This window comes from Salvelinus alpinus, chromosome 17, assembly GCF_045679555.1.
Source record: "Salvelinus alpinus chromosome 17, SLU_Salpinus.1, whole genome shotgun sequence".
Classification (NCBI taxonomy): domain Eukaryota; kingdom Metazoa; phylum Chordata; class Actinopteri; order Salmoniformes; family Salmonidae; genus Salvelinus; species Salvelinus alpinus.
Genome location: NC_092102.1, coordinates 27,818,273 through 27,839,866, shown reverse-complemented (window position 1 = coordinate 27,839,866; position 21,594 = coordinate 27,818,273). Strand labels below are relative to the sequence as shown.

Sequence of the window (21,594 nt, the reverse complement as noted above, 5' to 3'; positions counted from 1 at the left end):
GAAGTCCAGACAATTGCTTGTTGATTCCCCACTGGGCAAGGTGTGAATGATCTGGAAGGACTAAAGGAGTCCACGTGCTTCCCAGACGAAACATTTCGGAACAGTTTGTGCATATATTATGATGACATTGTGACTTCGGCACAAGCAAGCCGAAGTCGGTAGCCGAAGTCGATATGCCGAAGTCGGTAGCCGAAGTCTATGCCCCCTCGTTAGCGATTGGTCAACAGTAGGGATTCTTTGATGAAGTGTCTGTCCTCATTCACATTCTTTCACTTGAGAAATACTGCACCAAACACCCTAGTCTGATGCCCTAAGATCTCCATAGCAAAAACTTCTAAATTAATGACAGATTTCTTGAGTTATTTTAGATTAATTCAGACTGTTTTGAGGCTACGGCAGTCCCACTTGTAGGCGATGTCATGGCGACGTTGGCTAGCTAAGCTCGTGCGCAGAAACACATAATTGGGTCTAATGGTCGTCTCATTCCGAACTGCTCATGTACATGTAACGGATGTGAAATGGCTAGTTAGTTACCGTCAAATCAAAGGCCCTCCTTCGATATAAAGTTGTTAGTAGGCCTGATCACCGACAATGATGAGGCAGCCTATAGGGAGGAGGTCAGAGACCTGGCAGTGTGGTGCCAGGACAACAACCTCTCCCTCAATGTGAGCAAGACAAACAAGCTGATCGGGAACTTGAGGAAAAGGAGGGCCGAACATGCCCCATTCACATCGATGGGGCTGTAGTGGAGCGGGTCGAGAGCTTCAAGTTCCTTGGTGTCCACATCACCAACAAACTATCATGGTCCAAACACACCAAGACAGTCGTGAAGAGGGCACGACAATACCTATTCCCCTCAGGAGACTGAAAGATTTGGCATGGGTCGCCAGATCCTCAAAAACCTCTACAGCTGCACCATCGAGAGCCTCCTGACCGGTTGCATCACTGCCTGGTATGGCAACTGCTCTTCATCCGACCATAAGATGCTACAGAGGGTAGTACGTACGGCCCAGTACATCACTGGACCAAGCTTCCTGCCATCCAGGACCTCTGACACCGACTATACTAGGCAGTGTCAGAGGAAGGCCCAAAATAACTCCAGCCACCCTAGTCATAGACTGTTCTCTCTGCTACCGCATGGCAAGCGCTACCGGAGCGCCAAGTCTGGGTCCAAAAGGCTCCTTAACAGCTTCTACCCCCAAGACTGCTGAACAATTAATAAAATTGCTACCTGGACTATTTGCATTGTGTGACCACCCCCCGCTACTCACTGTTTATTATCTATGCATGGTCACTTTACCCCTACCTACATGTACATATTACCTCAATTACCTTGACTAACCTGTACCCCGCACATTGACTCGGTACTGGTACTCCCTGTAATATAGCCTCGTTATTGTTATTTTATTGTGTTCTTTTTTTTACTTTAGTAAATCATTTCTTAACTCTTATTTTCTTAAAACTGCATTGTTGTTTAAGGGCTTGTAAGTAAGCAGTTCACGGTAAGGTCTACACCTGTTGTATTCGGCGCATTTGACAAATACAATTTGATTTGATTTACTTGTTCACTTCTCTCATTGACTTCTCAAATCCCTGCCTGGTCTGCTTGGTCTGTTTCGCAAGTGATTATTGATGTCTCACAATGCTGTGCCTCTGGGTTTAGAAACTCTGTGGCAACACTCTATTTTAACTCCTCCTTCACATTTACTGGATTGGTTGAACAGTGCAGAAGAGAACATCCCCCTAACAGAATGTGGGGAATCTAGTTTCAGGGTTTATTTTATGCCTGGGGCATGTTCAGCAGGAAGCAACATTTTGGAAAGTTCAGATAGGCATGTTTGTTCAATATAGAATATTTCTATCTGACATAAGGAATAATGTAGGCTATCTTGATGTAATTTCTATCTGAAAAACCAAGAACGTTTTTCAAATGAATGTGTCCCTGGCTACGTTGGTGAAGTTGTTTACATGCGAATCTGCCCTCTCATTGGCTAGAATATTCCCGCCTGTTCCCGCCTCCTTTGCTCTCTTTGTTAGAACATTGAGACTCGTCTCAGTATATAGATAGCCTAGTCTTTGTTGATGATATACTGTCTTCCTTGTGCATCTGACTCAGTTGCTACTGTATCAACTGTAGCCTACATTTAGGTTTGAATTAGATAACGTTCTGGAGATACTCTGATAAATGCCAGGTAGTAATGTCCTGTCAAAAAATAAGAAAGTTTAGCCATGCGTTATTGCAGAAAAGTAAGGCAGCTTCGCTTTGCAGGGTTTTAAAAACATCTGTTGCGTCTTATGGTAACGTGGCATCTAGAGGTCCGACCAACCAGATAGGAAAATGCTGCGAAAATGGTCAAAGTTGTGGATCAAATTCAGGTATCCAGGCTACAGGGTCCCCAGCCATCCCAACTTCTCCATCACCCGCAAATCACAGACAAGTCGCGGGCAAGAAATTTAAGGAGGTGTCGCCGACGTTTTCTGAAAGGGCATTCACTACGGCACCCAAGATTGACTCCAAGATGTACCTTTGGTCAAGGTATAATGAGATGAAACGACTTGTGCACGGTAAGATGTTTTATGTAATGTTAAAGCTTGCCTAATATATCGAATATTAGCCAGCAGATCTGACCTGCTTGTTTACAGCTGCACTAGGGTTAGACAGCATTACTGTTTATAGCCTATTAAAACACCACAGAGCTGGTGTAAGATAAGGCTCAGAAAATGAGCTTCATTCCAGAGATAAGAAATGTGTTGTACTCCGAATTGTCCCGTTATCCCATTATCCCAACTGTTACACTTCGAACACTTCGAAGATTGAACAACTTCTGTTTTGTCCTGAAACCTGTCCTTTTTGTCATAATGCTAGGTAGCAGAAGGCACAGCAGCCATTTTGAAATGGCAGTGTTAGCCCGAACAGCCTGTCAGGGTTGCCAGGTCTAGCAAAAATGTGTAGCCCAATGACTACTCAAAACCCAACCACAAGGCTTGAAAACTAGCCTAAATGTTTTTTTACAGCAGCAAGAGGGGAGTTGCCATATTTAGCCAATAAACACTTTCTCCATAGCGCTATTGAGCGAATTGAGAATGAATCTCGACTTAACTTCTAAAGACCATAAGAAGCAAAATAAGGTTTTCCATCAAAATAATTAATATTTGGAGCTAATGTGACTAATAAAATAATTTAGAGAGAAAAGATAATTCACCCTTTTTAAACTTAAAAAAAACAAATTTTAGGCTATTTTCTGGCAGTTGTGTCGTTATTATGTGCCAGATGTTAATTAAGACTACAATCCATTATAAATGGCCTATTTGGGAGATTGACTTGTCTTTTCATTAGGCATAGGCTAGGCCTACTGACTAAAACCTGGGTTTATGATTGTAATTCAATTTTGCTATGGTTTGGTTAGCTAGATGCAGGTAGCCTATAGCCCCCGATAGGCTTAATTCTCATTTCAAATAGCCTACACAGTAGCCTAGGCAAGATATAAGATTCATGATTTAACAGCTTGCTTAGTTCAAATTGACAGACTAATTCATTCAACATGAATAGCGAGGAGATTTAGTGGTAAGAAGTGCTTCCATTGCCCAATAGCCTGCTGGAATAGGCTACTGAAGATGTGTTCGTAATTTCAATCACTTAATAAAATATTCATAATATGGATATTAACTGATCTGACTGGCTGTTACCTTCAATCTAATGCATTCTAAAAACAGCTGAACGGCAATTGTGATAGAACTGTGACCATGATCACAATTGATAACTTCCAATTTCAGTAACTAAACTACCCATTAACAATTGCATAATAACACAAGGCTATAACAGCAACAAACTGAAGTTATAGGCAATTTATTAAATGTGTTTGCCAACTCCAGGTAGGCAACACAAGTGGCACAAATTGATTTGCAATGGCTCCAGTGATATTGTCATTTCAGTATATTTATTTTATAAAATGGTAGGCTACAGTAGCCTGCATAGAAATTGATAGCCAACAGATGCAAATGTATCATTATCCACATTTTATGTCAGTTTCGTTGTGGACTTTTCCCCATAACAGAAGCACGCAAGGGACTTCCATAACTGCCATTTCAAATTTCCACTCGCGCAGTGCTCGAAACCCAAGAACTGAGCATGCATGAAACCCTTTGCTTAATATGGTTTTCCATTAGCAAAGTCAACATTAGAATGCAGTTTAAACCACCTCCAAGCAAATTGATCTAATGCGCTCTAGAGCGTCTAAAGGCATTTCCTGTGCTTTGTCACTGTTATTTATTGATGCGCAATCAGTTATAGTGCGTTAATATGTTTTATGGAAAAAGGGTTGGAAATAGGTGTCACCGTAATGACAATCTAAATAGCCTACCTACAACTGGTAAAACGTTTCAGGATGTGCGCATGTGCTCTTCTATCTCCTCTCACTCACTTGACTCAGCTGTCTGCTGCAGCGCTCAGTCTCAATACATACACACCCCTCAGGCCCTACTCACTCACTCACTCACTCACTCACTCACTCACTCACTCACTCACTCACTCACTCACTCACTCACTCACTCACTCACTCAGAAACAGACTGCCTGATAGTCTGCAGCAGCAGGTCACAGTGAAATATATATATATTTTTTAATTGCCATGCAATTTAGAAGTAGCCCATAAATCCGCGACCAATACATTTTCACCCGCGACAAGTAGCCCAATTTTCAGGAAAACCGCAGACATGGCAACCCTGGCTCTTGTTGTTCAACAAGATGTGCCATTCCATAATGGTTGCTGTTGCTACTGCTAGTTAGCATGAGGACAAAAACAGTAGTTTACTTAAACAAGCAGTTGTTCATTCTTTTTGGTCTAACAGTTGGTATAATGGGACAATTCAGAGCACAAGACATTTCTCATCCCTGGATTGAGGTAAATTTTCCCGAGTCATACCTCGCGCCGGCTTTGCGGTGTCTTAATATACAGAGGAATGCTGTCGGACCCTATTGCAGCTGTAAGCAAGAGGGTCGGATCTGGTGGCTAATAAATACATAAAATCAGGGTTGATTGGAACATAATTTGTTCAAAAGACATCACTGTATCTTTGTACTTCCCGAAGAAGGCCATGCTGCCAAACGTGTCATTTAAAAAAAACCATTTGTTACATTGAAAATGTCATACAAATATGAAGTGTCTTGATCCTTCTTGCTTTTTAAAATCCAATTATACCCTTTTACCAAAGATGACCTTCTATTTACAAAGACCTATTGTGTAACCGAGCAGCACTTTCCTTCCTTCTCTTTTCTAGGCTACTTGCCTAAAACATGTATGTTTTTTTGCCAACTGAATGTGTATTGGTGGGTGGGTTGTTTAGCAACAAAACTGATGCGTGTGCAACCTTAGAGCAGAACAGGCGGGGTTTGCGTAGAATCAAAGGATTGTTGCCAACATGTAAACTATACTGAACAAAAATATAAACACAACATGTAAATCAAAATCAAATCAAATCAAATTTTATTTGTCACATACACATGGTTAGCAGATGTTAATGCGAGTGTAGCGAAATGCTTGTGCTTCTAGTTCCGACAATGCAGTAATAACCAACAAGTAATCTAACCTAACAATTCCACAACTACTACCTTATACACACAAGTGTAAAGGGATAAAGAATATGTACATAAAGATATATGAATGAGTGATGGTACAGAACGGCATAGGCAAGATGCAGTAGATGGTATAGAGTACAGTATATACATATGAGATGAGTAATGTAGGGTATGTAAAGTGTTGATTCCGTGTTTCATGAGCTAAAATAAAAGATCCCAGAAATGTTCCATATGCACAAAAACCTTATTTCTCAAATTTTGTGCACAAATTAGTTTACATCCCTGTTAGTGAGCATTTTTCCTTTGCCAAGATAATTAATCTGCTTGACAGGTGTGGCATATCAAGAAGCCGATTAAACAGCATGATCATTACACAGGTGCACCTTGTGCTGGGGACAATAAACAACCACTCTAAAATGTGTAGTTTTGTCACAACACAATGCCACAGATGTCTCAAGTTTTGAGGGAGTGTGAAATTGGCATGCTGACTGCAGGAATGTCCACCAGAGCTGTTGCCAGAGAATTGAATGTTCATTTCTCTACCATAACCACCTCCAATTGTTTTAGATAATTTGGCATTACTCATTTGTCATTTTGACTAGAAATTAGTGCTGCGTGATAAACATAAAGAAATATATAGCCTAGGCTATGCATTGACGGACCAGTTCAAATTTTTACTTTACCTTCTATAACATTATTTTGTTTGATTTGTTACATTAAAGCTGCAATATGAAAGTTTTTGGGCAACCCGACCAAATGTACATAGAAATTTGAGTTATAGATCTGTCATCCTCATATAACCTTTTTCGGCAAGACAGATCTTCCAAAGTTGGTGGAGTGGCAATCTTTACCAAGGAACACCTTCAGTACTCGGTTGTCTCCACCAAGTCTGTCCCCAAACAATTTGATGTGCTGGTTTTGCGCATTAAACTTTCAAATAACTCTTTGTTGACTGTTGCTGGGTGTTATCGGCCACCATCAGCACTGGCCTGTACCTGGCCCCTTACGCTAAGTCTGAATTTGTCCTGCTAGGTGACCTAAACTGGGACGTGCTTAAACCACCTGACCAAGTCCTAAAGCAATGGGACTCCCTAAATCTTTCTCAGATTATTAGCAATCCCACAAGGTATGACTTCAAACACCCAGAAAAGGCTACTCTCCTTGATGTTATCCTTACAAATAATCCTGATAGGTATCAGTCTGTTGTTTTCTGTAATGACCTTAGTGATCACTATTTTACAGCCTGTGTTCGTAATGGCTGCTCTGTGAAACGACCTGTCCTGACTTGTCATAGACATGCTCATTAATAAACTTGAATGAGCAATCCTTCCTTCATGATCTGGCCTCTCTCAATTGGTATAGAATCAGCTTGATCCCTTCTGTCGAAGACGCTTGGACCTTCTTTTTTATATTTTCAGTGGTATCGTTAACAACTACACGCCCATAAAGAAAATGAGAATTAAAAACAGGTTCTGCCCCTGTGTGTTGTAATGTTGTTATGTCTCTTATTGTGATGCGTGTTTTGTCCTATATTTTAAATGTATGAGGCCTTTTGCCTTCTGGTAGGCTGTCATTGTAAATAATAATTTGTTCTTAACTGATTTGCCTAGTTAAATAAAGGGTAAATTTAAAAAAAAAAAACTATTGAAAGTAAGTCTAAAAAGCTGTAGATCTGTTCTATGTTTGCTATTTCTATGCTTCCTGTTCTTAAGTTTCGTTTTTGCATCTTTAACCTTTGGTTTTGAACACCACCTTCAAACAGCTGAAATACTGTACAATATTTTTGGTTGTTGCAAATATATTTCACAGCGGTTTACATGCTACAATGATTTTCTACACTCTTAAGTGCTTGTTTTCACAAACTGAAATTAGGCTAACTATTAGAATTTCAGCAACCAGGAAATGGCAGAGCGATTTTTCCATATTGCACCTTTTAAATTATTCATAATTCAGGAATGACCAAATCTAGATTTAACCTAACATGCTGACCACACCACTCGTGTCGCGTGCTTTGCAAAATAATTGTAGACATACATGTTATTCAATCATTGCACCCACACTGCTCGCGCGTGCCAACGAGTGTCTGCGTTGCCAAGCGCTAAAATATAAGTCAGTTTTATTTGTGACGCTGAACGCAGTGCAAGTCCTGCCTCTCCCATTGGTGTATAGAAGCAGATACCCACATGCCATCTCCTCATTGGTTATAACCACATGGGTGATTGCAATTTTTTTTAACCTTTATTTAACCAGGCAAGTTAGTTAAGAACAAATTCTTATTTTCAATGACAGCCTAGGAACAGTGGGTTAGGTTAACTGCCTTGTTCAGGGGCAGAACGACAGCTTTTTACCTTGTCAGCTCGGGATTTAATCTTGCAACCTTTCGGTTACTAGTCCAACTCTCTAACCACTAGACTACCTGCCATAACAAGCTAGCTTGCTACCTAACAAGACTACCGAGCTAACTAGCTAGCTCACAAGACTAGCTCACAAGACTAGCCAAACTAGCTGTTTTGTTCCTTGCATGCGATTGGCTGTCAAGACCGGCACGCAGCCTGGGAGACAGACCTCAGAAAATAAATTGTACACCTCCACAAGTCTGGTTCATCCTTGGGAGCAATTTCCAAACGCCTGAAGGTACCACGTTCACCTGTACAAGCAATAGTACGCAAGTATAAACACCATGGGACAACGCAGCCGTCATACCGCTCAGGAAGGAGACGCGTTCTATCTCCTAGAGATGAACGTACTTTGGTGCGAAAAGTGCAAATCAATCCCAGAACAACAGCAAAGGACCTTGTGAAGATGCTGGAGGAAACAGGTACAAAAGTATCCATATCCACAGTAAAACGAGTCCTATATCGACATAACCTGAAAGGACACTCAGCAAGGAAGAAGCCACTGCTCCAAAACCGCCATAAAAAAGCCGTCTGGCTTCTATGTTCGTAGTTTTTGAAGAAATGTCCTCTGGTCTGATGAATCAAAAATAGAACTGTTTGGCCACAATGACCATTGTTATGTTTGGAGGAAAAAGGGTGAGGCTTGCAAGCCGAAGAACACCATCCCAACCTTGAAGCACGTGGGTGGCAGCATCATGTTGTGGGGGTGCTTTGCTGCAGGAGGGACTGGTGCACTTTACAAAATAGATGGCATCATGTGGAATGAAAATTAGGTGTATATATTGAAGCAACATCTCAAGACATCAGTCAGGAAGTTAAAGCTTGGTCACAAATGGGTCTTCCAAATGGACAATGACCCCAAGCATACTTCCAAAGTTGTGGGAAAATGGCTTAAGGACAACAAAGTCAAGGTATTGGAGTGGCCATAACAAAGCCCTGACCTCAATCCTATAGAAAATGTGTGGGCAGAACTGAAAAAACGTGTGCGAGCAAGGAGGCCTACAAACCTGACTCAGTTACATCAGCTCTGTCAAGAGGAATGGGCCAAAATGTACCCAACTTATTGTGGGAAGCTTGTGGAAGACTACCTAAAACGTTTGACCCAAATTAAACAATTTAAAGGCAATGCTACCAAATACTAATTGAGTGTGTGTAAACTTCTGACCCACTGGGAATGTGATGAAAGAAATAAAAGCTGAAATAAGTCATTCTCGCTACTATTATTCTGACATTTCACATTCTTAAAATAAAGTGGTGATCCTAACTATCCTAATATAGGGAATCTTTACTAGGATTAAATGTCAGTAATTGTGAAAAACTGAGTTTAAATGTATTTGGCTAAGGTGTGTGTAAACTTCAAACTTCAACTGTACATCTTTGGTCATTTTGAACAATAGACCACTTACTGCTCAAAATTGTAAGCCCAGGCTCTTTAGATTATCCACACAATGCATTGAAGACAAATCATGAAGCTGGATCATGTTAGATTTTTTATTTTTGTGTAATGTCTCCCCCTCCTTTTCTGCAGATTTGATTCCTCCAGGTGTATGTAACTTACTGAACCCCTCCACCATCTATGCCAACAATGAGGTTGACTTGGACAAAGTGGAAATCTATGGCTTTGATTATGACTACACGCTCGCTTTGTACTCCAACACTCTTGATACAATGATCTACAATACAGCTCGAGACTTCCTTGTCAAACACTACAAGGTTAGTTTGATGGAAATGTGATGCTGTTTGCCTCATATCCTCATACAAATGGTCATTGTGCACGTTGTTTATTGTTTGATTGAATTTAAATTGTTATTTTTAATTCCCCTAACAGTATCCAGAGGGCATTAGCAAGTATGACTATATTCCCAACTTCGCTGCTCGTGGTCTCCACTATGACATTCAGAAGGTAAGTGTTTTTATGGGTGTATAAAAGCTTATAAACATTCAAAGTTTGAGAGTGAAATTAGAGGAAATGGTAGTTCAGGCAATAAAATTATAATTTTTCATGCAGGGACTGTTGATGAAAATTGATGCCTTCCATTACATTCAGCTGGGGACTGTATACAGGTGAGACACTTGCTGGGGGAATATATGGGAAACTAAAGGCCTAAACTCACCAAATCAAATTTTATTAGTCACATGCGCCAACTACAACAGGTGTAGTAGACCTTACCGTGAAATGCTTACTTATGAGCCCTTAACCAACAATGCAGAGTTTTTAAAAAGTAAGTAAGAAAAAATTGCTGAATAAACTTAAGGAAAAATAGTAACACAATGAAATAAGAATAACTTTAGGCGTGCGTGCAATTTATTTTAGAATGCTTTGTTTTGAATGATAATGACCCAACTGATGCCGGGCGGGCAGTGAACGCTCTGTCCTCTTTGACACTCCGCTCAATTACAACGTGTCTATTTTTGCTTTTTTGGCTGGTGCTGTAGTCACACAAAACATTTTGTCCTTATTAAAACATTTTCGAGCTCATTTGAATATGAAGAGTTAGCTAAGGGTTGAGGCTTTACCAAACATGCTAAATTAGACCAATTTATCCACTTCTGGAAACATCGTTATTAGCAAAGATGATTGGAGGTATGGACCATCCTGATAGCATACAGTCAATGCAAAAGCCAGAACTGTCATTGGAGGTGTATTTTCCGATGTTGAAAGAGAGGGAGATGAGAATTTACATTTTTTTTCAAGGTGCGCTGTTGAAAAGTATAACTTTTTGGAGGGTGCTCAAAAGTGTATATTTATTATTCTTGAAGTTACTAGCAACAGTAGCTTGCTACTGATGGTATTAACTATGCAGATACTAAACATAACTGACTGAGACTCATTCATTTGAAGTATCGGAGTCCTATCAAATCTTGCTAGCTACCGAGTGCACCACCAGCCAAACTAGAATCAGGACGATGTTCACACTGTCTATTGATTTTACCGCTCTGCTCGTCCTGTTCTCTCCACCCTCCCGCTTCTGTTGAGTTTTGTGCACAACGTTTTTTCTAATAACAATACTCTTTGCTATTGGTATGTAATGTATTCAATTATGTAATAGAGAGACCATAATGAGAGATGTTGATTCTCACAGGGGTCTGAATCCTGTCCCAGATGAGGAGGTTTTGGAGCTCTACGGTGGAACTAACCATGTCCCTCTTGAGGAAGTCAGTGGCTTCTATGGAAAGGTCATTACTTACATTCTTCTACCTTAACCTTTTCACACATACCAACAAATGAGTGTGATCATTCTACAGTGGCCCCTGGAGCGTATACTCAAACCAGTGTGATTAGAATGCTTATTTTTAACGTCCAGTTTCGAATGACGCAACAATCAGCATTTGAGCTGGCCACACTGTTTTTCACAGAAACATTTTGCACAAACACAGTCCTTACAAAGTTATTTCCAGAATGTGAGCAGTTTATTTTTGCATGCAATGTTCAGACATTCACAGAAGTAGCTACAGCATAACACAATCATCCAAACCAGAAAATGTAGGCTGCATTTTTCTAGCGCTAAGTGAGGAAAGATTGACGTAACACAAGGGGTCATATTTTTATAACTCTCGGCTGACAGAAACTACAATATGAATTAGCTAATAGCAATTATTATTTATAATTAATCACATCATGGGTGAGGTCACCATTGATCAAAATAATTGTGTGAAACACTTTCTGGAAATCAAAAGTAATCCGACGATGGGTAGTTTGTGCTCACCGGCATGTTTGATTATTCACGTCAACCAAAGATAATACAAGGAGACAAGATGAGTTTGGTCTGTTTATAGTATGCATGTTGAAGGGGGTGTGTTGTCTACGATCATTCACTTCCCTTCATTCACTTCCGGAAGATTACCTGAAAGATGAGTGAACCATTCCTTCGCCTCATTATAACATCTTTGGTCTGACAGACGTTTAGGTGACACCCAGAATGCATTGTATAATGTCAACAAACATGGCGCCACACATAGCTGGCAAATAGCTTAGCATTAGCTCATTATAAACAGTACAACCTTCAAAAAAGTATTTTACACACATCATAGGTGTCCATTACAATCTATGCAATAATCGGAATACATTATTTGTCACCGGTACTGTGAATAAAACTGTAAGTACATTATACCCCATACATAGATACATACATACATATTGTATGCGCCTACAGTAGAAACGACAACACAATATAGAGAAAATAAGGAACTTACTTTGATAGGAACGCATGTCCAAAGTTATTATTTGTAAGGAAAACCAAAATGTTCCAATTTGTGCAAGACTGCGCAAATGTCTGCATACTTGATCTGATACTTGATTAATGAGGAGGCGGAACACAGCTCAATTCAAACTGTTGTTAGAAAATACAACTTGTTAGAAAATAATTTGAAATTGACAAGTTGAAACATAATTAGCATGAAGCGCGTGTTAACTGTCTTGTTGCGTTATAATCACATTTTGGAACAGTGATTGCATTCTGACATCACGTGCATAAAACAACTCACACTGGGGCGACCGTTAGAGATATTTGGAACTCGTATGAAAAGGTTAACTGAAAAATAAGGACCGGAGACACTAAAATAGAATATACAGTGTATTCAGAAAGTATTCAGACCCCTTCACATTTTCCAAATTTTATTACATTACAGCCTTATTATAAAATGGATTAAATTGTTTTTTCCCCCTCATCAATTTAACCACAATAGCACATAATGACAAAGAAAAAACAGGTATTTAAACATTTTTGCCAATGTATTAAAAATAAAAAATGGAAATATCAAATGTACATAAGTATTCAGACCATTTACTCAGTACTTTGTTTAAGCACCGTTGGCAGCGATTACAGCCTTGAGTCTTCTTGGGTAGGACGCTACAAGCTTGGCACACCTGTATTTGGGGAGTTTCTCCCATTCTTCTTTGCAGATCCTCTCAAGCTCTGTCAGGTTGGATGGGGAGTGTCGGTGCACAGCTATTTCCAGGTCTCTCTAGAGATGTTTGATTGGGTTTAAGTCTGGGCTCTGGCTGAGCCACTCAAGGACATTCAGAGACTTGTCCCGAAGCCACTCCTGCGTTGTCTTGGCTGTGTGCTTAGGGTCGGTGTCCTGTTAGAAGGTGAATCTTTGCCCCAGTCTGAGGTCCTGAGCACTCTGGAGCAGTTTTTCATCAAGGATCTCTCTGTACTTTGCTCCGTTCATCTTTCCCTCGATCCTGACTAGTCTCCCAGTCCCTGCCGCTGAAAAACATCCCCACAGCATGATGCAGCCACCATCATGCTTCACCGTAGGGATGGTGCCAGGTTTTCTCCAGGCGTGAGGCTTGGCATTCAGGTCAAAGAGTTCAATCTTGGTTTCATCAGACCAGAGAATCTTGTTCCTCATGCTCTGAGAGTCTTAAGGTGCCTTTTGGTAAACTAGAAGTGGGCTGTCAAGTGCCTTTTACTGAGGAGTGGCTTCCGTCTTGCCACTCTACCATAAAGGCCTGATTGGTGGAGTGCTGCAGAGATGGTTGTCCTTCTGGAAGGTTCTCCCATCTCCACAGAGGAACTCTGGAGCTCTGTCAGAGTGACCATCGAGTTCTTGATCACCTTCCTGACCAAGGCTCTTCTCCCCTGATTGCTCAGTTTGGCAGAGCGGCCATCACTTAAGAATGATGGAGGCCAATGTGTTCTTGGGGACCTTCAATGCTGCAGAAATGTTTTGATACCCTTCCCCAGATCTGTGCCTCAACACAATCCTGTCTCGGAGCTCTACGGACCTCATGGCTTGGTTTTTGAACTGACATGCACTGTCAACTGTGGGACTTAATATAGACAGGTGTTTGCCTTTCCAAATTATGTCCAATCAATTGAATTTACCACAGGTGGACTCCAATAAAGTTGTAGAAACATCTCAAGGATGATCAATGGAAACAGGATGCACCTGAGCTCAATGTCAAGTCTCATAGCAAAGGGTCTAAATACTTATGTAAATAAGGTATTTTTGTTGTTCATTTTGCAAACATTTATATAAAGCAGTTTTGCTTTGTCATTATGGGGTATTGTGTGTAGATTGAAGAGGGACAACGTCAATTTGATACATTTTAGAATATGGTTGTGATTTAACAAAATGTGGAAAAAAGTCAAAGGGTCTGAATACTTTCTGAACGCACGATATGTTTGAAAATCCGTGGATTTTTCTGCAATTGTTGCCAAATTTGCAGTCTTTAAAGATAAAATAATGGTTAAAAGCCTGCGTAAAAGACTTGCATTAATGATCAGTTCCCGAAGGAAATTGCAGAACGGCGTAAAGTTCTGTACCCACTCTTAAAAGGGAAACGTGTAGCTCTCGTAGTCGATAAACTGTATATTGATAACCAAATGTTCCGAGACACCAAGACTACTCTATGGCTATTCTAAATATAACAAAATTTCCATAGAGGAGTCGAATAATGAAACACCCAATACTATCCATGGTAGGGATTGTGGGAAAAAAAGAAGAAAAAGATGAAGACAAATCTTCAAATATAAGGAACTGGAACACAGAAGTATTCAGAATCAACATGGTAGGGATAAAAACACAGCAAACACAGGACATAGAAGGCACAGTATTCTGGGTAAGTCCTGGTGTATTGTGATTGAAGGCGTTATGTGTGTTTTTGTGTTTGGAAAAAGTGTTGAATTAGGTGATTGAAAAATGAAAATGGTTGCGAATATCAGGGCGCTATGTGTGTCTGCGAGCAGGGGTTGTGAAAGGGAGCTTTCATTTTTTTTGCAGATATTGGATATACATTTTAGAATAAATTATAAATATAGTTTAGTTATTTATTGTCCTATCATGATGGAACGGTCCCCAACCCTTGACACCCACCTGAGTGACCCATACATTAAGGAGAAGTCCTTATCTGTTTTATGGGTCTACTGTATATTTTTTATTTATTTAACTAGGCAAGTCAGTTTACAATGACGGCCTAACCCGGATGACGATGGACCAATTGTGCACCGCCCTATAGGACTTTCAATTTTGGATAATGTCTTATAAAATGGGTTAAAGTTATGTATAGTAACCCTAGGTATAAAATAGCAAATAATGGTTACTTCTCAGAAACTATTAAACTGTCAAGAAGATTAAAACAAGGTTGTCCACTATTGGCATATCTATTTATGGCCATCGAAATGTTAGCTATTAAAATCAGATCCAACAATAATATCAAGGGGTTAGAAATCAGGGGCTTAAAAACAAAGGTGTCATTGTATGCTGATGATTCATGCTTTCTTTTAAATCCACAATTTTGATCCCTCCACAGCCTCAAAACCGCTATGGATTGCAACCAAATTATGATATGTTTTTTTATATATTACGTATTGGATCATTAAAAAAGTAAACTTTAATATTATCATGTAGTTTACTAATAAAATGGTCTGATGGTGATGTGGACATACTCGGTATACAGTCGTGGCCAAAAGTTTTGAGAATGACACAAATATTAATTTTCACAAAGTCTGCTGCCTCAGTTTGTATGATGGCAATTTGCATATACTTCAGAATGTTATGAAGAGTGATCAGATGAATTGCAATTAATTGCAAAGTCCCTCTTTGCCATGCAAATGAACTGAATTCCCCCCAAAAACATTTCCACTGCATTTCAGCCCTGCCACAAAAGGAACAGCTGACATCATGTCAGTGATTCTCTCGTTAACACAGGTGTGAGTGTTGACGAGGACAAGGCTGGAGATCACTCTGTCATGCTGATTGAGTTCAAATAACAGACTGGAAACTTCAAATGGAGGGTGGTGCTTGGAATCATTGTTTTTCCTCTGTCAACCATGGTTACCTGCAAGGAAACACGTGCCGTCATCGTTGCTTTGCACAAAAAGGGCTTCACAGGCAAGGATATTGCTGCCAGTAAGATTGCACCTGAATCAACAATTTATCAGATCATCAAGAACTTCAAGGAGAGCGGTTCAATTGTTGTGAAGAAGTCTTCAGGGCGCCCAAGAAAGTCCAGCAAGCGCCAGGACCGTCTGCTAAAGTTGATTCAGCTACGGGATCGGGGCACCACCAGTACAGAGCTTGCTCAGGAATGGCAGCAGGCAGGTGTGAGTGCATCTGCACGCACAGTGAGGCGAAGACTTTTGGAAGATGGCCTGGTGTCAAGAAGGGCAGCAAAGAAGCCACTTCTCTCCAGGAAAAACATCAGGGACAGACTGATATTCTGCAAAAGGTACAGGGATTGGACTGCTGAGGACTGGGGTAAAGTCATTTTCTCTGATGAACCCCCTTTCCGATTGTTTGGGGCATCTGGAAAAAAGTTTGTCCAGAGAAGACAAGGTGAGCGCTACCATCAGTCCTGTGTCATGCCAACAGTAAAGCATCCTGAGACCATTCATGTGTGGGGTTGCTTCTCAGCCAAGGGAGTGGGCTCACTCACAATTTTGCCTAAGAACATAGCCATGAATAAAGAATGGTACCAACACATCCTCCGAGAGCAACTTCTCCCAACCATCCAGGAACAGTTTGGTGACGGACAATGCATTTTCCAGCATGATGGAGCACCTTGCATAAGGCAAAAGTGATAACTAAGTGGCTCGGGGAACAAAACATCGATATTTTGGGTCCATGGCCAGGAAACTCCCTAGACCTTAATCCCATTGAGAACTTGTGGTCAATCGTCAAGAGGCGGGGGGACAAACAAAAACCCACAGATTCTGGCAAACTCCAAGCATTGATTATGCAAGAATGGGCTGCCATCAGTCAGGATGTGGCCCAGAAGTTAATTGACAGCATGCCAGGGCAGATTGCAGAGGTCTTGAAAAAGAAGGATCAACACTGCAAATATTGACTCTTTGCATCAATTTCATGTAATTGTCAATAAAAGCCTTTGACACTTATGAAATGCTTGTAATTATACTTCAGTATTCCATAGTAACATCTGACAAAAATATCTAAAGACACTGAGGCAGCAGACTTTGAAAATTAATATTTGTGTCATTCTCAAAACTTTTGGCCACGACTGTACATATCCCGAAAGAAAGAAATTGTCTTACTACAATAAATGTTAATAGAAAGTTACCAAAATGTATATGATTTTGCTACCATGGAAGGGAAAATATCTGTCTATTTGTGGAAAACTCACCCTGATTAACTCTTTAGTCATATCCCAGTTTACCTATTTGCTTATGGTCTTCCCTACACCTAGCGACCTGTTTTTTAATTATATGAGCAGAAAATATACAATTTTATTTGGAAAGGCATGCCAGACAAAATTAAACGGGCCTATTTATATGATGAATATGATTTCGGTGGGCAGAAATTATGTAATATTTAAGCAATAGACCTCTCACAAAAGGCGTCAGTGTAACGGCAGCCTTCCCTCTCTTCACGAGAAGAGAGAGTGTCGCAGGGATCGGACCAAGACGCAGCGTATTCCGTGTTCAACATATTTAATGACAGGCGAACACGTGAACACTTACAAACTACAAAATAACAAACGTGGCTTACCGATACAGTCCTTTCTGGTGCAGACAAAACACAGAGACAGGAAACAACCACCCACAAAATCCCAACACAAAACAAGCCACCTATATATGATTCTCAATCAGGGACAACGATTGACAGCTGCCTCTGATTGAGAACCATATTAGGCCGAACACAGAAACAGACAAACTAGACACACAACAGAATGCCCACCCAGCTCACGTCCTGACCAACACTAAAACAAGCAAAACACATAAGCACTATGGTCAGGACGTGACAGTACCCCCCTCCTGAGGTGCGGACTCTGAACGCACCCCTAAAACTCAAGGGGAGGGTCTGGGTGGGCATCTGTCCGCGGTGGCGGCTCCGGCGCAGGACGAGGCCACCACTCCACCATTGTCTTTGTCCCCCTCCTTAGCGTCCTTTGAGTGGCAACCCTCGCCCCCGACCTTGGCCTAGGCATCCTCACCAAGGTCCCCACTAAATTGAGGAGACAGCTCAGGACAGAGAGGTAGCTCAGGACAGAGAGGTAGCTCAGGACAGAGAGGTAGCTCAGGACAGAGAGGTAGCTCAGGACAGAGAGGTAGCTCAGGACAGAGAGGTAGCTCAGGACAGAGAGGTAGCTCAGGACAGAGAGGTAGCTCAGGACAGAGAAGTAGCTCCGGACAGAGAGGCAGCTCATGACTGGAGGGCGGCTCTGGCGGCTCCTGACTGGCTGGCGGCTCTGGCGGCTCCTGACTGGCTGGCGGCTCTGGCGGCTCCTGACTGGCTGGAGGCTCTGGCGGCTCCTGACTGGCTGGCGGCTCTGGCGGCTCCTGACTGGCTGGCGGCTCTGGCGGCTCCTGACTGACGGACGGCTCTAGCGGCTCGGGACAGACGGGCGGCTCTGACGGCTCGGGACAGACGGGCGGCTCTGACGGCGCTGGGCAGACGGATGGCTCAGACGGCGCTGGGCAGGCAGGCAGCTCAGACGGCGCTGGGCAGGCAGGCAGCTCAGACGGCGCTGGACAGACGGCCGACTCTGACCTGCTGAGGCGCACAGTAGGCGTGGTGCCGGAATTGGTGGTACCGGACTGGAGACACGCACCTCAAGGCTAGTGCGGGGAGCAGGAACAGGGCACACTGCACTCTCGAGGCGCACTATAGGCCTGGTGCGTGGTACCGGCACTGGTGGTACCGGACTGGAGACACGCACCTCGGGGCGAATGCTGGGAGAAGGAACAGTGCGTACAGGGCTCTGGAGACGCACAGGAGGCGTGGTGCCGGAACTGGAGGTACTGGGCTGGAGACACGCACCACAGGGAGAGTGCGTGGAGGAGGAACAGGGCTCTGGAGACGCACTGGAAGCCTGGTGCATGGTGTAGGCACTGGTGGTACTGGGCTGGGGCGGGAAGGTGGCGCCGGATATACCGGACCGTGAAGGCGTACTGGCTCCCTTGAGCACCGAGCCTGCCCAACCTTACCTGGTTGAATGCTCCCCGTAGCCCGACCAGTGCGGGGAGGTGGAATAACCCGCACTGGGCTGTGTTGGCGAACCAGGGACACCATGCGTAAGGCTGGTGCCATGTATGCCGGCCCGAGGAGACGCACTGGAGACCAGACACGTTGAGCCGGCTTCATGGCACCTGGCTCAATGCCCACTCTAGCCCGGCCGATACGTGGAGCTGGAATGTACCGCACCGGGCTAAGCACACGTACAGGAGACACCGTGCGCTCTTCCGCATAACACGGTGTCTGCCCGTACTCCCGCTCTCCACGGTAAGCATGGGAAGTGGGCCCCCCCCCCCCCCCAAGAAATGTTTGGTGTTTCTTCTCAGGCTTCCAGCCACGCTTCCGTGCTGCCTCCTCATACCACCGCTCCTGGGCTTTAGCTGCCTCCATCTCTTCACGAGAGCGACGATATTCTCCAATGTGAGCCCAGTGTCCTTTTCCCTCCAAAATTTCCTCCCATGTCCAGGAGTCCTGTGTAGTGGGCCGCTGCTGCTGCCCGTAGCCACGCTGCTTGGTCCGAGATTGGTGGGTGGTTCTGTAACGGCATCCTTCCCTCTCTTCACGAGAAGAGATTTTTAAAACAATTTATTTTTAAAACAAGCCATAGAAAGTTGATTGTAATTTCAGTTTAATCCACCAGAAAAGACAGAACAAATAATACAGCAAATATTGTGGTTAAACTCAAATATACTAATTGATAAAAAACATACTTAAAAAAAAATTATTATAAAAAAAGAATCTTTGTCAATTATATCATAAATAGGACTGGTGGAGATATGTCACACATGCAGCTAACAAAAATATATGGAAATGTCTGCTCTACCCAAAATTATAACCAACTAATTGCAGAATTACCGCAAAAATGGAAGAGACAAGCGGAAGGGGGGGGAAAGTAAGGAACTTGTCTGTTGGCCCTGCATTAAAGACCAAAATTGGATAAAGAACATTGTGATAAATGAAAGAGTTTCATTTTAGGCCCAAATAATTGACAGCTGTGCCATATAGATTGAAAAATAATTGGGAAGATATTTTTGATGTACCTATTCCATGGCACATGGACTCAATTTCGAGTCTCATAGCAAAGGGTCTGAATGCTTATGTAAATAAGGTATTTGTGGTTTTTATTTGTAATAAATGTCCAAACATATCTATAAACCTGTTTACCCTTTGTCATTGCGGGGTATTGTGTGTAGCTTGATGAGGAATATTTCTTATTCAATCCATTTTAGAATAAGGCTGTAACGTAACAAACTGTGGAAAAAGTGAAGGGGTCTGAATACTTTCCGAATGCACTGTAAATATCAAGCTTTACCGTGTCAAGCATGTCCATGACCTGCTCTTCACCACATTTTATTTTAATCAGTCCTATGGAGACCTAAGGCCAGCTACTGTAGAAACATATATGGTCCCACTCCATTATTGCTCTGTAAATCTTGTTACCTCAGAGCTTTGGGTGAAGTTGAGTTTATTTGCCCACTTCATAAAATTGCCTACTAACCTAATGGTCAGTGTTCGGCTCCTACTGTATTACGGGAATAAAAAGCAATTAACTGACTGGAGTGCATGAATATGTCTAACTTGGTTTAGAATAAGATGGTATTTGTGTTAGATTGTCATCCCACTAATTTCACACAAGGATTAGATCTATATTAAGATCTGTTATAGGCTAAATCATTTGTAATCATTTTTAATCATCAGATTTGTTGTTTGTTTTCTTGCTGAGGCTCAGCTTTGTCTTCTATCCCGTTGAGCTAACGTTATCTTACAGGGTCCTGTGATGAAGCAGTTCATGGATGTTTTCTCCATCCCAGAGATGACTCTCCTGGCTGCTGCCAATGACTACTTCAACTCCAATGACATTGAATATGATCCTGGTCATCTCTACAAAGACGTTTCCGTGAGTACATTCGGCAACAAAACACCCACATTCTGACAAACTTGATTCCAAAGAAAGTACTGTATTTTAATTGAGACATTCAAACTGAAACCAGCTTTGAAAATGTGGGCAAATAACTGGTTCTGGAAATAGAGGCTTTTAACAAAAAATGCTTTTTGACTTAAATAATGTAACTAACTTAGTTGATTGCTGCATCCTAGCTCATAAGTAGTTGCACCAAAATCAATATCTGTGAATGGTCCTTTTGTCTACCAGTGTGCAAGGCAGTTGGGAATGTGATTTTAACATGTAACATTGCTGTGCCGGTCGGTCAGTGAGCCAAAAGCTCTTTCATTCCCCCTTAATGAAAAAGATGCATACTATTTAATCTTCTCATTCCGTTTAACGGGCAGCTGAACTCAAAAACCAACTTCTCTGGTTGAAAACGGCCAATGTTGCATCAATATTAGTCTAGTCTATATAGCAACATTTTGGTCATTAAGTCACTATCTTCTAAAACTGACATTTGAGAAATTTAGGGAAGCTGTTACGGCACCGAAGCACTTTGCCACTCGCCAGTGACTTGAAAAGATGATTTGGGCCGGAAGGTAGCCTAGTGGTTAAGAGCATTGGGCCAGTAAACAAAATGTCGCTGGTTTGAATCCCAGAGCCGATTAGGTAAATCTGTCTGTGCCCTTGAGCAAGGGCCCCACAAGGGTGCGTGCTCAGCCCCCTCCTATACTCCCTGTTCAGCCATGACTGCGTGGCCATGCATGCCTCCAACTCAATCATCAAGTTTGCAGACGACACAACAGTAGTGGGCTT

The 21,594-nt window shown here is 42.1% G+C and overlaps 1 protein-coding gene across 2 annotated transcripts in view; it reads left to right on the top strand.

The window, feature by feature from the left end:
- Nucleotides 1-2,053: 2,053 nt before the first annotated feature.
- The window catches only part of LOC139542649 (5'-nucleotidase domain-containing protein 2-like), a 34,468-nt gene continuing 14,927 nt past the window's right edge, over nt 2,054-21,594 (top strand). For both annotated transcript variants that reach the window (XR_011668534.1, XM_071348336.1), the window contains exons 1-6: nt 2,054-2,565; nt 9,499-9,683; nt 9,799-9,873; nt 9,979-10,034; nt 11,054-11,147; nt 20,662-20,790. Coding sequence is in view for 1 of the 2 variants with exons in the window: in XM_071348336.1 (XP_071204437.1) it covers nt 2,199-2,565; nt 9,499-9,683; nt 9,799-9,873; nt 9,979-10,034; nt 11,054-11,147; nt 20,662-20,790 (906 nt within the window). In the remaining variant the exon portion in view is untranslated. The remainder of the gene's footprint in view (nt 2,566-9,498; nt 9,684-9,798; nt 9,874-9,978; nt 10,035-11,053; nt 11,148-20,661; nt 20,791-21,594) is intronic.